The following is a 15,512-nucleotide window of genomic DNA, read 5'->3' as shown; positions in this document are numbered from 1 at the left end:
AATCCAGTAGGTGGGGCTAGTGTTATGTGTGGGCTACTCATTGCATCATTAAAATTGGACCATGGTCTGATATTTGAACGATTTATCGACTACAGCTGTGCAAGAAAGGTATATTGCTCCATTTGTTCTTGTCATGTCTCCACATCCAACAATTTGTGTTAGTCCTGCAGGTCCCAAAGGTCATGACTAACTTTGATCTTATTATTCCATGTAGACAAAGCCCCGTACTTACTGGGCCTATTCAATGGACAATAAACCCCATCCCACTTACAGCTCTGAGGTTAGTGCAGCTTCCATTGTTAACTATACACAAAGGTACATCCCAACCTTCCCTCAATATACCACTAAACATATAATACACATATGCAAATCAACTGATTTATTGCATTGATGTGGACACAAATTTCCATTTAGGCTGATTCCCATATATCCCCTGTACAGTTTAAGCAGAAAACTGTTACACAAATTATCTCATCCCTTTGAAATTTTGTTTCCCCTCCCCCCCCAACCCAGTTTTTGTACAAGACGCCAATAATTTCAAATCAAAAACAGTGACTTCACAAAATATATAGATGTAAATCACTGAATGATAGTTAAATGCGAACAAGAATTATTTCCAACTGTGCAATAAAATTAAATCACGCAGGATTTTTAAAGTTTTTATTTAAGTATGTTTTCAACAGACAAGCTTCATTTACACGTTTTCCCTGTACAAAATTTACATATTGTTATATTCTACTACATCAGTTATCTTACTTGCTCATGCCTTTCTTCTGAAAGATACAAAGATTTACATAACATTTTTTCATAGTCATAAATTACCATAGTAAAAAAGCACATTTCAAACATTAAATATGTTTGGGAGTAAGAATTCAGTACTTTGCACGATTTCATTTAAATAAATTGTCTCAGTGTTTATATTAATGTTGTGAACTGACAAAATGTTTTATTTATTATACGGCACACAGGCTGGCAATGTAACAGTTGCACATGCTGGGCCAGCTAGTGGTTCAGCAACTTCCCCTTCCAATTCTGTCCAAGTGGCTTTCTCAGGACTGTAGCAAATTGTAGATGATTTGTAGGCCCCCTGTAATATCAAACACAGCATTTCAAACTAACATATATGCTATAAGCTTTTTAAAAATCCACACCTCTTCTATAGTATACATTGCCCTGAATTAAATATTGGGAAGACTGAAGCCATTGCCTTAGGTCCTTGTCACAAACTCTGCTCTGGAACCACCAACACCATCCTTCTCCCAGGAAATTGTCTAAGGCTGAAGCAGACTACTTGCAACTCAGGTGTCATACTTGGCCAGAGATGAGCTTCCCATCACATATCTGTGCCATCACTAAGGTCGTCTGATACCACCTCCATGACTTCACCCAATTCCACCCCTACCTCAATTCATCTGATACTGAAACTCTTGTCCATTCCTTTGTTACCTCTAGACTTGACTGTTCTAATGCAGTTATGGCTGGCCTCCTATGCTCTACCTTTCATATACTTGAGGTCATCCAAAACTCTGTTGCTGGTGTCCTAATTCTCATCATATCCCATACACCCAACATCCCTCCGCTCGCTGACCTACACTGGTTCCTGGTTAAGCAACACCTTGGACTGGATTTTGCTGGCCAATTGGCAAAAGGCTGGGAGGCAGGAGGGCTGGTAATGTGGTGGGTAAAGGTGTTGGGAGGGCAGTCGGCTTCATCCTGCCACTGTGGCATATTGTCTTAGAGATATGGTTGCCCATCAGGTAGCCAATGAACCACTTAACTAACCAATTAAAGGTCTCTTCCATCCTCCCTGGATAATGCCATATTGGAGGGCTCACTGCCCCGTGGGGAGATTGTCAGGTTAACCCTGGTAATCTCCCAATGGGTTCTTGCAGTGGGGTGGGGGAAGGGTGGGGGGGGGGGGGGTTGGGATGTGGGTGGCTCTCCTTGATGGGTGCTTCGTGGCCATGGAGGATCCCCCTGGTGGCAATGGCTGCCTTTGCGACATCTCTCCAACTTTTTGTCTCACTTTCATTTTTAAAACATTCCACAAAACTGTCTCTTTGTTCCAAATTTTTGTTCACATGCTTTAATGTCCCTTTACGTGGCTCAGTGTCATATTTTGTTTTATAATTGCCCCTGTGAAGCACCTTGGGACATTTTATTAAGTTAAAGGTTCTAAATAACTACAAGTTGTTTTTGTTGAACTTACACATGACTATATCATCCATGTGTGACATGGTCAGTTGATTACCAAAATATAAATGGTATTCCACCCTTCTTGTACAGGTTCTTCAGCTTATTATAATAAATATTTTTATATCATCTGAGTAGCATTTTCAGTCTGCAGATAAAGGACAGAGCACTAGCACTTGAGCTCCTGTTTGATGACTGCTGAAGTTGAGGTGCTGCATGAGATGCTAGCAGAGAAGGTTATCTGTGTCACTCCATGGTGAGCATCAAAGCTTATCTGCAAGTAAGTGCAGCTTAGTTTCAGCTTATCTACTGTCCATACATATTCAAGTCCAATGCTGCAACACCACCTAGGTCTTTATTCTGACTCAGACCATGAAAAGACATGTCCCCAAATGAATCCCAGGTGGGCATGCCAGGGCCTGCAGAAGTCAATGATACATGGCTGAGTGTAACCCATCAGGCAATTCTGCCCTTGATTAATTTCATGGCAATAATGCCAAAAAAAAATGACATGCTATGATTGATGGACTTCTGAAGAATGCTGCAGCTTAGCTCACTGGGACATTGTAGCTCTAGATTACCTCTCCAATTGTTATGAAGCCAGGGCCTCTATTTTTTTTCAACCCTAGAGTTGCTCTAGGGTTATAGGGCCCTCCTCACCAATGATACTGTAGTAATCTGATGATCTAATATACCTTTAAGCCAGATATTGCAATGGAAGATCACATGATCTTGATATCCAATAGCAGAGTAGCATGGGTACCTCTGTAGTCAGTAGTCATGAGTTACAGTCTGAAGAGTAAGGACAGAGTTTTGAGTTGTAAGCACACAAGTGTAGCTGCTGAGTTCCTTCTGTAAATAAACAGAATGTGTTTCTTCTAAGAACAGTCTACAGATCTTCTCTCTTGGTACCAGCTCGGTCACCCCAAAACAAGTGTGCAATCTGGATCCTTTAGCCCCAACAAACCAAGGTACAGGATCCAACAAACTGGCGATGAGAGTAAAAAGCAAGAAAGAACAAAGGAAATCAAGAGAACTGAAATCAAACCATACCTCGCGAGGTAACTTCCTTCCTGATTGTTGGAGCAATCCCCTCAGAGCATGCCACAATTCGGAAGAGTTGAAACTTTCGATTCAGTCTCGGATGATTGGTCTCATTATGTTGAATGTCTCACTTTCTTCTTCCAGACGAATGACATCACAGGGGAGGAGAAGAAGCGCGCGATCCTCTTATCCACGTGTGGGAGTAAGACATATGGATTAATTTGAAATTTGCTGGCACCCAGTGCCCCAGATTCGAAAAGTTTTGATGACTCAGTGAACCTCGTAAAGAACCATGACCAGCCCAAACTGTCGGTGACGATGCAATGGTTCATATTTAATTCAAGGACTAGAGCCGCGGGGGAGATAGTTGTTTGTTATGTGGCAAGTCTGAAACAGTTAACAGAGCATTGCGAGTGTGGTACATCTATCAGTTATATGCTTAGAGATCATTTGTTGTGTGGTATAAATGAAGATATGATTCAGACAAGATTACTGTTTGAAAAAAATTTGAATTTTCAGAAGGCATTGAAAATTGCTCTGGCAATGGAAGGCGCAGTGCGGGACTCGAAAGCCATGCAGGAAGTGCAAAATTGTGCCATCCTCCACGCTGGGCAGGGAGCCTCAGCCAAAAAGAGTGCGAAAGTGCAAGGCTTTGTTCAGAAGCGGGAAGCAGCCACCGCTAGCAAATAAAAAGAGATAACTTAGCAGTGAAAACATGGCATAATGGTAACCGAGGTGGAAGCAGACAACCTTGTAATGAATCATGGTTTTAAAAAATTGCATGTTTTTTCTGTCATCGAAATGGACACTTCATGAGACACTGTAAAGATAGAATCAGACAGACTTTCAAACAAAAGCAAAATCTCAATCTGATCCATAGCATTGAAAAACCTGAAGTAATAGATTCAGATATTTATTTGTTTTAAAATTTAAAGGTAGGAAGAACAAAACCTATCAATACAACCATGAGAGTGAATGAGAGGCCAATCAGAATGGAGGTGGATACAGGAGCGTCTAATATGGTGATAGGTGAACATAATTTTAAATACCTGAATCATGGGGACCATAAACTAAATTTGGAAGAAACAGATGCCAAATTGAAAACTTACACCAGAGAAGAAATACAAGTCAAGGGCATAAGTAAAGTCACAGTACACTACGGAGGTCAAACAGTGAAATTACCCTTGATAGTGGTAGCAGGCAAGGGATCTAGTGTATTTGAATGAAACAGGATGAAAGAAATTAAATTGGAATGGGCTGAAATCTTCCAACTGAGAACTAGTGTGCTATCAGAGCTACTACAAAAATATGCTTCAGTCTTCAAGGATGATTTGGAAAGATTGAGGGGCTACAAGCAAAAATTCATGTAGATCCCGAGGCAACACCCAGATTCATGAAGGAAAGACCAGTACCTTATGCAATGTGGGAAAAGGTAGACGCCGAATGAGACAAATTAGGAAAATTGGGAGTGATACAATCAGTGCAGTTTTCGGAGTGGCAGCACCAAATGTACCTGTTCTCAAATCTGACGAAAGCATTCGAATTTGTAGGGAGTATAAATTAACAGTCAATAAAGTAGCTAAGTTGGATAGTCACCCAATACCAAAAATTGAAGACTTGTATGCTAAACTGGCAGGCGGAATTGCCTACACAAAGCTTGATATGAGTCATGCTTATCAACAATTGGAATTAGAGAAGGCCTCCTGGAGGTTTGTCGCCATTAATACGCAGAAAGGGTTGTTCCAATATACCCGTTTATCTTTTGGCGTATCTTCACCGTATGCCATATTCCAAAAAACCATGGAAAATTTACTACGGGACTGCCCCATGTTGTAGTTTATTTAGATGATGTTCTGGTGACAGGACTCACTGAAAAAGAACAGTTGGTAAACTTGGAAGAAGTTTTGAAATATTTTTTGCAGGTGGGAGTGTGTTTGAAAAAAGAAAAGTGCACATTCCAAGGGAAAGAGGTAACCAGTTTGGTCACAAGGTAGATTCACAAGGCTTACATCCAGTTGAGGAAAAAGAGAAAACCATTAGAGAGGCACCAGCACAAAGAATACGTCCAAACTGAAGTCATTCTTGGGGATGATCAATTACTATAGACGGTTCTTACCTAATTTTTCGACAGAACTGACACCACTGTATTATTTGTGCAAGAAAAACCGGCAATGGTCTTGGTAAACACCACAAGAAGAAGCTTTCACAAAAGTGAAACAGTTGTTGCAATCATCTACCCTTCTAATACATTTTGACCTGAAGAAAGAGTTGGTGTTGACATGTGACGCATCTGCTACGGAGTAGAAGCAGTGCTCGCCCATCGAATGAATGATGGATCAGAATGGCCTATAGGATATGTATAGAGAACAATCAATACAGCAGAAAAGGGGATACTCACAGATAGAAAAGGAAGGCCTGTCAATCATCTTTGATGCTAAGAAATTTCACCAGTATGTACATGGTCGTCATTTTACTATCATATCGGACCACAAGCTCTTGCTGGAATTGTTCAGCGAAGACAAGGCTATATCACCTATAGCCTCAGTAACAATACAATGATGGGCATTGATCTTGGCAGCGTATAAGTATATTTTAATTCATAGACCTGGAAGTCAAACTGCAAACATTGCTGCACTTGGTCGTTTGCCTATGCAAGTAAACGATAAGGATGTTCCAATTCATCAAGCATTCATTTTATTATTGAACTTCCTGGATTCATCACCAATATGTGCTAGACAGATTAGAGATTGGACAAGTCGAGACCCAGTCTTATCCAAAGTACGAGAACAAGTTCTTCAAGGTTAGTCACAAGAACAGGAATATGATGAAATGAAACATATTTCCAGAGAAGATACGAAATAACCAGCCTGGAAATATCTTATTGTGGGGAGCACGAGTGATTGTTCCTCCAAAAGTTTGAAAGCCATTGTTATCTGAACTTTACAGTGCACATCCAGGAATTTCCTGAATGAAGGCAATAGCACGCAGCTATTTATGGTGATCTGGGACGGATGAAGAAACAGAAAACTTAATGTTTCTACTTATCATCGATGCTCACTCCAAATGGATGGACATATATGAAGTGAAGTCGCCGACATCCTCTGCTACAATTGACAAGCTACGGCAAAGTTTTGCAATCAACGGACTAACTGAAGTGGTTGTATCAGACAATGGAATGGTATTTATGAGTGCTGAATTTCGCCGATTTATCAGCCTCAATGGTATTACTCATGTAAAAACTTCACCATTCCACCCTTTTTCAAATGGACAAGCTGAGAGAGCAGTTCAGACATTCAAATCTGGTATGAAGAAATTGCCTGGAGATTCTATAACGACTAAACTAGCACATTTTCTTTTCCATTATAGAACCTCCCCTCATACAACAACAGGTGTCACACCTGCAGAATTATTGATGAAGTGCCGTCACCGATTGAGATTGAGCCTAATTATGCCAAACTTGGGGGGATGGTTGAAAGAAGTGAGAGAAGTCAGAAAATTGGACATGACTGGCAGTCATGACAGGACATTTAATGTAGGAGAGAAGGTATATGTGAAGAATTTTAGAGAAAGACCAACATGGTTTCTTGGTGAAATAAGCACAGTAACTGGACCTCTTCCCCACCACGTGAATGTGGAAGACCGAGTCATACGGAGACATGTGGATCATAAAAGGAGAGGAGAAACAAAATACCCAGAAATGATTCCACCGGTGTTTGTGTGACTGAGTCAACATCTCCTGTTGAAAGAACCCAACTGAGTATAGGTGTATCTGAAGGGTCGACATACCTGAAAGAGCTGAGGAAACAGATTTGCAGAGCCAGATGCTCAGATGACTCCAGTGAAGGAGGTTCCAGATAAAATATCAGAAGCTGTAGAGCTGAGACATTCAACATGCATAAGGAAACCCCATGAAAGACTGACTTTGTAAATTATTTATGTGTGAAAAATTTGATATTTTGAGAAAAGTTGTAAAATGTATTTCTGAGTAAAGGGGGAGGGATGTAGCAATCTGATGTGTAATATACCTTTAAGACAAATGTTGTAATGGAAGATTACATGATCCTGATACCCAATAGCAGAGTAGCGTGGGCTACCTCTGTAGTCAGTAGTCTTGAGTTAGAGTATGAAGTGTTTTGAGTTGTAAGCACACAAGTGTAGCTGCTGAGTTCCTTTTGTAAATAACCAGAATATGTTTCTTTTAAAAACGACGCACTGATCTTCTTTGTCTCTGGTACCAATTTGGTCACCCCAAAACAAGCGTGCAACCAAGATCCTTAAGAGCCAAAAAACCAGGGTACAGGATCCAACAGATACCCATAAAGCAGCAATTAGAGAAGAAGACATGGATGTGGACATTTTTAATGATATATCATGTCGGATCCTTCTAAGTACATTAAGTTTTCACTATAAAATGGGGAAGTCTGCCACTAGAATTCATCTTAAATAAGGTATATATGCTCAGTATGATGAATACACCTTTTGGAATAGCATTTTAAGAACATGACTGAGCTCTATTTTCAGTAATATACACTGAGGCATCATTACGGGTCATAGAGCGTCATGGAAAGAAATTTTAAAAATCTGGCAAACCCTTGAATGATAGCTGTCCTTGAGTTTGTAATATGAAATTTGCTTCTGTTTTATATTCACATTTTTAAAATACTTTTATCCACAATATTCACATTTATTGCAGCTTATCTCTTTTCAAAAGTCTCCGAACACCATCAACCTTCCTGCACACAGGGAATATTTGGTGAATCCATTAATAGTGCAATTAACTCCGATTTTTCATGGCCTGTCCAACCTTATGGTTGGCAGATGGGCAAATCCGACTGGCGCCTTTGCATTTTTCATCAAACCTCTTCCAAGGGCGGGATGAAATTTCCGTGAGGAAATAAAATAAAAAAAAAATAAATTTCTGTGGACACAATTTTTATCAGCTATATTTTCAGGTGATTTATTGTGATGCATGGACACTTTCTTCAGCTTTTAGAATATTTATTTCAGCTTTTGCAGGTCCCCAGCCCCCTGAGGCAGCTGTCTGCCTTCAGGGAGCTTTCTCTCAGCGTTCACCCTCACCCGCGGAAATGTCATCACCCACCCTCTTCCTGCCCCCACCATGGCAGCGCTGAGCATTTTAGTGCACTTTTCACGCTAACGGCCAGCCAGCGTGAAATTGCGGTCGGGGGCCCATTGCGGTCGGCAGTCGGTTTCCCAACTGCTCCTGGGCCTGCCGATTGGGTGCGTCTGCCAAGGGTAAAATTCAGGTCGTTGTGTTCCAAATCATTTGGCAATACCTGTTAAATAACACTAGGTGGCGCAAAGACTGCAGATTAAGCACAATGCACAATTCAAAAAGGTTTTCTTGTTATAAATATCTTACAGAAATAAGGCCAGATATTACAGCCAACCAAGATGCTGGACTGGATTGTTCCTCATTTAGTTTTTTGTCATTTACAGTAATGGCCTGAAATCTAGTTGGGATAAACTTCAAATGTGATGGGGCTATAAGACAGGACACAGTGGATTAGTTTCCTGTTATAACTCTATGATTTGCATTATCATTGAGATGAATAGAAAGTAAATCGAGTGCCGAACCACTATCAGCTGTTTTCCAATCTGCTGGAATTGAATTTCACTCCCTGTGACTCCTAGGGTGGAATTTTCTGCTCAAGTTGGTGTGGGCGTGTTTGGCGCCATGAGCAGACAATATGGTGAGAAGGTCAAAAATCGGATTTATGCTGTCGTGAAACCAGTTTGCAATCGTCCGCTCTATCTGTCAATGGCAGGCCGCATTCTCTGCTGCTGCACATCAGGAACCTAATTTCAATACTTTAGCCCCTCATTATAAGCCCAGCTTGCTGGAATCATCCCCCAAGGTGAATTATCCGGGCACATCAGCATGATTCACAACAGTGCATTAGCAACGTGCACCTGGCAAGCTGCACTTCGTCCAGGACTTTGAGATTTGTTTGCCTACCTTGCTTCAGTCAGCCCTCACCGTCACCAGCGCCACACTTTGCAGGCAGATAACATCACTTTTTGGGGGCTCGCGGCAGATCTCTATCTACCAGACCAGCCGTAAGATAGGGGTGGCTTTTCAACAGCTGCAGGGCTATGGCTTGCTTCGGGAAAGGGGAGAAGTGGTCTCAGACAAGGGAAGAGGCCACAGGACAAGGGCAGTACTGGGGAAGGGAGGGTATCCCAGGGTGTGTGTAGGGGCACATGTTGATCAGTGCAAGTGGCCACAACAGTGTGAGAGCTGAGGAGACAGTCTCCAGTGGAGATGAGGCCAGATGGAGATGTGAGGGGGTGTGTGAGAGAGAGGGAATGGTGATGTCCCTTGAGCTGGCAGTGAGTGAGATGCCAGTGAATATGTGATGCCCTTAAGGCTAAAAAGAGCTGCCAATTCCTTGTTTTTGCTTATAACAGACTGATCTAAACCTGGTACACATCATCACCGAAATATACAGCAATCGTTTAATTTTAAATAACACCTTACAAAACCCATGATGACTACCATCTAGAAGTACAAGGGCAGCGCAGGTCCATGGGAACACCACCATCTGGAAGTCCCCCTCCAAGCCACTCACCACCCTGACTTGGAAATATATTGCCGTTCCTTCACTGTTGCTGGGTCAAATCCTGGAACTCCCTCCCTAACGGCACTGTGAGGGTACCTACCCCACAGGGGCTGCAGCGGTTCAAGAAGGCAGCTCACCACCACCTTCTCAAGGGCAATTAGGAATGGGCAATTAATGCTGGCCTAGCCAGCAAGGCCCACATTCCATGAATGAATAAAAAAAAACCGCAATTTTGTGGTGTGGCTTCAAGGATTTGACACAAACTATTTGCTTCCAGACATGTGTGGCATGGTATGCTTTCCCCTTAGACTACAGTATGACAGGGAAAATGAGCAGAGGTGACATAGAGCAGGACCAGCTGCTTACAGAAGGAGGAGGAGGAGAAGGGCTCTGCATAGGAGACCATGTCCTCCCAGGATGTTGAGGGAGCAATTCTCCTACCTGAAAATCAGTGGGAAACAATGGGTGGAATTTAACCCCCACCCCACTCACCAACAATGAGTTTGGAGGTGGGGGGCAATTAATTGGGCGGTAGGGTGATGGGTGAGGACTCCACCGCCTTATTGCCTGTGCCTGTAGGAAGCCCGAAAAGCAAACAGGTCAGATTTGTTGCAGGCACTCAGTGCTTGACCAAGGGAGCTGGCATTGAGAACAGGGGCTGCTAAAATACCCTGGCCCTTGCCTCCAATTCCCCTCCCATGATCTGCACGCTGTGACCTCCATCCTACCCTCACTCGCCTTTGAGCTGGGGCCCCTCATTGATCCTGGGTCTCAGGTGGGTGAATTGGGTGGCTTCTGTCTGTGCTGCAATGGAAACTGAGACATTGGTGATCAGACCTTGATTAGGTGAACAAGTGTGCTAATGGAGTTGGCCGCCACTTCCACACTGGCAAGGATGTGCTCCTGTGTCGCGTTGATGCCTGACTCCTCCATGCTCCTTGACTTTGACTGCAGACTTTTAGGCAGGCTTGCCAATGCACCATGCATGTCATTGTTCATTCCCATCAGTTTTCTAAAGTCCTCATTTGAATCCTCTGCAGCAGAACTTGTGTGCAAACTTGTCCTATGGGTGCTGTCACCTACATAATCTTTGTCCCCTACTTGGATGCAGGCACCCGGTGTCTCACCACATGCAAGTCCTAAGCTATCTGCTATATGTGCAGTGTCAGTATCTGAGCTGATGCCTGTTCTTGGGCACCAGAAAGGTGCAAGGGTAAGGCTGTGGTCAGGAAAAGGGGTGGGGGTGTGGAAACTAGAGGTGCATCCCTACACCCTCTCCAGCTTGTAAGTCAAATTGTGGGATGAGGGAAGGTGAATGTGAGAAGTAGAATTAGTAATCTGAGCCCCGCCATGTCTCATGGCCTCAGTCATGGTCACTTTAATGGCGGCAATTACCGTCTCCTCCTTCAGGGTAAGGATATGGAGCCGTGCCGGTTAGGTGCTGCTGCCTCTGGTTATACACCACCTTGTTCTGCAGGAGAGAGGGAAGGAGTCAGTGAAGGTGGGGTAATGCGCTTGGGTGATGTGATTGTCATAATTGAAGAGCTGACAGTACTTTCAAGCTGTGAGATGTGGGTAGGAGGGTTGCAGCAGTGCTAAGTGTGTGAAAGTGAGGTGAAGCTATGAAAATGGGGTCTGAGTAGTGATTGATAGAGATTGTTGGTGAACAAAGGGGGTCTGGTGCATTGAACTGCGTGTGAGGCTCTTGAGGCAGTTGGTGGGATATGGTATTTGAAAGTGCACTCACTGACCTTGACCATTCATGTGAAGCCATTCAACTTTTTGCAGTACTGGATCTAGGTGCTCAAAGATAGAGCCTTGGCATTGACCAGTTTTCTGGTTTTCTGGTCCCACTGCCTTTGTAAGGTTTGCCTCGAGGGCCTCCTGGCCCCCTGAAGATAGATGACATCTTTCCTCCTCTATCTCCTAACCGAGGCAGCAACAGAAAATCTTGTGGCCACGTAGTGCCATTACAGAGAATTGCCATTTCAAAATCACATTTAGAACAGCACTCACTCCAGCCACAGTGCACTTTCTTATTAAAAGTTGCAGGCTGGCTTTACTTTGTGCAGCCTGTTCAGGTGTGCAGCCACTTCACAGTACACTTAGCACTGTCTGAATGCTGGAATCATTTAAAGTAGCAAGTAGTACAAAGTTTGACTGCTGCCTGCATTGGAAGCAACAGGTGCTGTTCATTCAAAAGGCCCACTTTAAATCAAACCAGCCCTTCAGACTTTCATATATAAAAGTTTATCCACCTGAATATTGTCTGAATATGTAGATTTAATTATGGAAAAAGAGACCTAGATGTGGTTACTTCAGTGCTTTATTCAGTTCTCTATTTCTTTCACTATACAAGATTCCTTACATTTGGATGCTTTGACCATTGTTGCATTCAGATGAAGAAACTGCAAGCAAGAACTAGCTAAAAACTATCTGTTTAGAAATGCTGCCTTTTGCATTTCTGATTTGAAGTAGTCCACAAGAGTATTATTGAAATATTACACCGAAGATCCCTAAAAAAAAATGGCCAGGGTGGTGAGTGCCAACTGAGAGACCTCTCACCAGTCCAAATAATGGGGGAAGGCAGTATCAACCCATGCCTGGAAAAAAACAATTTCAGTCTTAAAAGGCTTTTCTTTTGGATGTATCTAGTACAGAAACTGGTGATTCTGTACTCTTCTCGACTTGAGAGTTACCCTGGCCACATCCATCAGTGTGGTAATGCCTAGATAGATTCTATCTAAAGTGATTTGTCACTAGCACTTAAAATAATTGATGGAGCCAAGAGTGGAAGGAGTTATCCACAAGAAGCCCAGGAACCCAACCCAAAACCGAATTTCATAAGCTTATATAATAAACTTACAAATTTAAATTGAAGGATGTAATATACTGATATACATGAAATTAAGTGGGTGTTACTGCATCTGGCAACAGGAAAGAAAGGAAATGTTCTAATCTGGCAAGGAAGCATTAATTTGACTTGCAAGTTTGAAGTGGTAGGCTTTGATAGCAAAGGATAGGCAATGAAAAAATACAAGCTATTGTTCAGAGCTGCTGCCTTGTATGTATGATTTGTAATTACACAACACAATTATCATTGAAATATTATAAAAATATTGTATCAAATCCGCCTCACCATACTCCAGCTGTAGCCACCAACAAGGTAAATATTATCGTCTAGTACTGCACAGCCTGGACCACTGCGACCCTCCAAGATAGGAGTCTGGAGAATGTTCCATTGATCACCTTTAGGGTCATAACATTCAACGAGCATAACATCAAGATGTGAGAAACCTGGACCAAAAGAAGCAGTTTGAATCAAAATAATGAGCTGGGAACAGTTTAACTTGATACAGTTATTGCTTACTTCAACACTGCTCGTAAAGAAAAAAGGTGTATAAAATACTCTGGGCTCACCTAATTATTGGTCCAAATTAGTCATATTCTTCTACTTAAAACAGAAGGGATGGTATGACAATTGCTTTCAAATTGAAAAAATAAACTAAAAATATTGATGGAAGAGGTGTGTTAGGTGCAACAAAATCCTCAATCAAGAATTTATGATTTAATTACACATAACACACAGAAGAAGTCTTCCCCAGCTTTCCTTTACTTCATAGTGGCCATATTCAATATTTTCAGTTACATTAGGTTTCACTCCTACAGAGGACCACTAATTTATCTGCAGCTATAGTTGCTCTCATGCATATCGTGAGGGGAGAGTGGGATCGTCACATGTTTGAAAGTGACTTTGTTTAGTTGCATAGAATCAGTTCTTTGACCACCTAAGAAATAAAATCAGTAAACAAAGCTGGTACTAATTTTCCCAACTTGGATATCTCTGGATTCACTCTCAGATGAAAGAAAGCATTAATTTCTTAATGAGTTAACAGGCCAATGCTATTTTATGTTCCCCCTAAGCTATGCAGCTGCAACCTGAAAGTTCCTGTGGAGGCCATGCATAAGTTGGCCCTTTTAACTTAACATGCATGCGTGGCCACACAGAACTATTTAAAGGACCCGCACATCTAAACAAATTGGTGCGCACTATAAAAAGGTATAAAGAGGGTATATTGATCACAATGGATCGAAACACAAATGCAGACTAGATATGGAGGCGAAATTACTTAGTAACTAAAGTGCTTATGGAGAATTTGGTTCTTAGTAACTCTTCCCAGCCTCCTTTAAGTAGACAGGAAGGAAGTACGCAGTGGTGTCCTCAGGGGCTGATGTTGGAACTAGTGCTCTTGTTGATATATATTAATGACTTGGACTCTGTATATAACATAGAATTGCAAAGCTGGTAGATAACACAAAACTAGAAAATGTAGTAAACAGTGAGAAGAATCCAGGAGGTTGTAGATTAGTGAAATGGGCAGGCACATGACAGATGAAAATTAATAGAGAAATGAGAAGTGATGCATTTTGACAGGAAGAATGAGGACAGGCAATATAATCTAAATGCTACAATTTTGAAGGTGTTGCAGGAACAGAGACCAAGTTTTTGAAGGTGGCAGAATAAGTTGAGAAGGTTGTTAAAACGACATACTGAATCCTGAGCTTTATTAATAAAGCCATGGAATACAAAAGGATGGTATGCTAATTCTTTATAAATTAATGGCTAGGCTCCATCTGGAATAATGTGGCTAATACTGGGCACCACCCTTTAGGAAGGATGTCATTGCCTTAAGTGGGGTGCAGAGGAGATTTACTAGAATGGTACCAGGGATAAAAGACTTCAGTTACATTGTGAGAGTAGAGAAATGGTGTGTTCTTACAGCAGAGAAGATTAAGGAAAAATCTTATTGTGGTGTTCAAATCATAAATGGTCTTGCTAGAGTAAATAATGAGAAACTTTTTTCCAGTGGCAGACAAATAGTAACTGAAGGACACAGATTTAAGGTGATTGGCAAAAGAACCAGAGGTGACATGAGGGAGAAAAATCACACAGTGAATTATTTTGTGGAATGTATTGCTTGAAAGGGTGGTGAAAGTTGGTTTAATACTAACTTCCAAAAGGAAACTGGATAAATACTTGAAGGGGGAAAATGTGCAGGTCTATGAGGAATGAGTAGGGGAGTTGGATTAATTGGCACCAGTACAGCCATGGTGGGCCGAATCTTCTTCAGTGCTGTATCATTCTATGAAATTTCTGTGAGAATTCACCAGTGGGAGTGGTTGAATCCTTGAGAAACAGTAAATGGCTAAAAATGGCCATTTGTGCTGTTTCTTGAGAGTTTTTGCCAACATTTCATCAAAGGAAAGTCCACAAAAATTCAGAGCTGTTAACATATTCATACAAATATTAATAAATTATTCCCTTGGTATAGAGGGTTAACAGAATTCAATCGTTAGCCCTGTGCTTTTCTCCCACTGCAAAGCAGGGGAATTCCATTTGCACATTAGCACCTCTTGCCTTAAATAATTTATGCTCTTGCTACCTTCTTATATGCTCATTGTTTTCAATGTCCTCAATATTTTCTCTTCCTTATTTGCTGGTTTATATATCTGAATAAATAATTTTAAAAAATTATTTAATCTTCATCAATCTACATGCCTTCCTGTTTTGAAAAGAGTAATAATTACTGTTAATGTGTACCATAAACGTCCTTTCAAGAATCAATTTTATTGGGTACATTTTCTGATAAGGTGATACCTTAAGCTCGGAGTACATAATTGAAATACATT

General features: G+C 41.6%; 1 protein-coding gene across 1 annotated transcript in view; it reads right to left on the bottom strand.

The window, feature by feature from the left end:
* Window positions 1–946: 946 nt before the first annotated feature.
* Window positions 947–15,512, bottom strand: part of klhl14 (kelch-like family member 14) — a 219,804-nt gene continuing 205,238 nt past the window's right edge. The window contains exons 7-8 of the mRNA XM_041190512.1: window positions 12,961–13,118; window positions 947–1,087 (exon numbers count right to left, since the gene is read on the bottom strand). Of these exons, the coding sequence (XP_041046446.1) occupies window positions 947–1,087; window positions 12,961–13,118 (299 nt within the window). The remainder of the gene's footprint in view (window positions 1,088–12,960; window positions 13,119–15,512) is intronic.

The sequence above is a fragment of the Carcharodon carcharias genome, chromosome 6 (assembly GCF_017639515.1).
Source record: "Carcharodon carcharias isolate sCarCar2 chromosome 6, sCarCar2.pri, whole genome shotgun sequence".
NCBI lineage: Eukaryota > Metazoa > Chordata > Chondrichthyes > Lamniformes > Lamnidae > Carcharodon > Carcharodon carcharias.
This window is presented reverse-complemented; position numbering and strand designations above follow the sequence as displayed.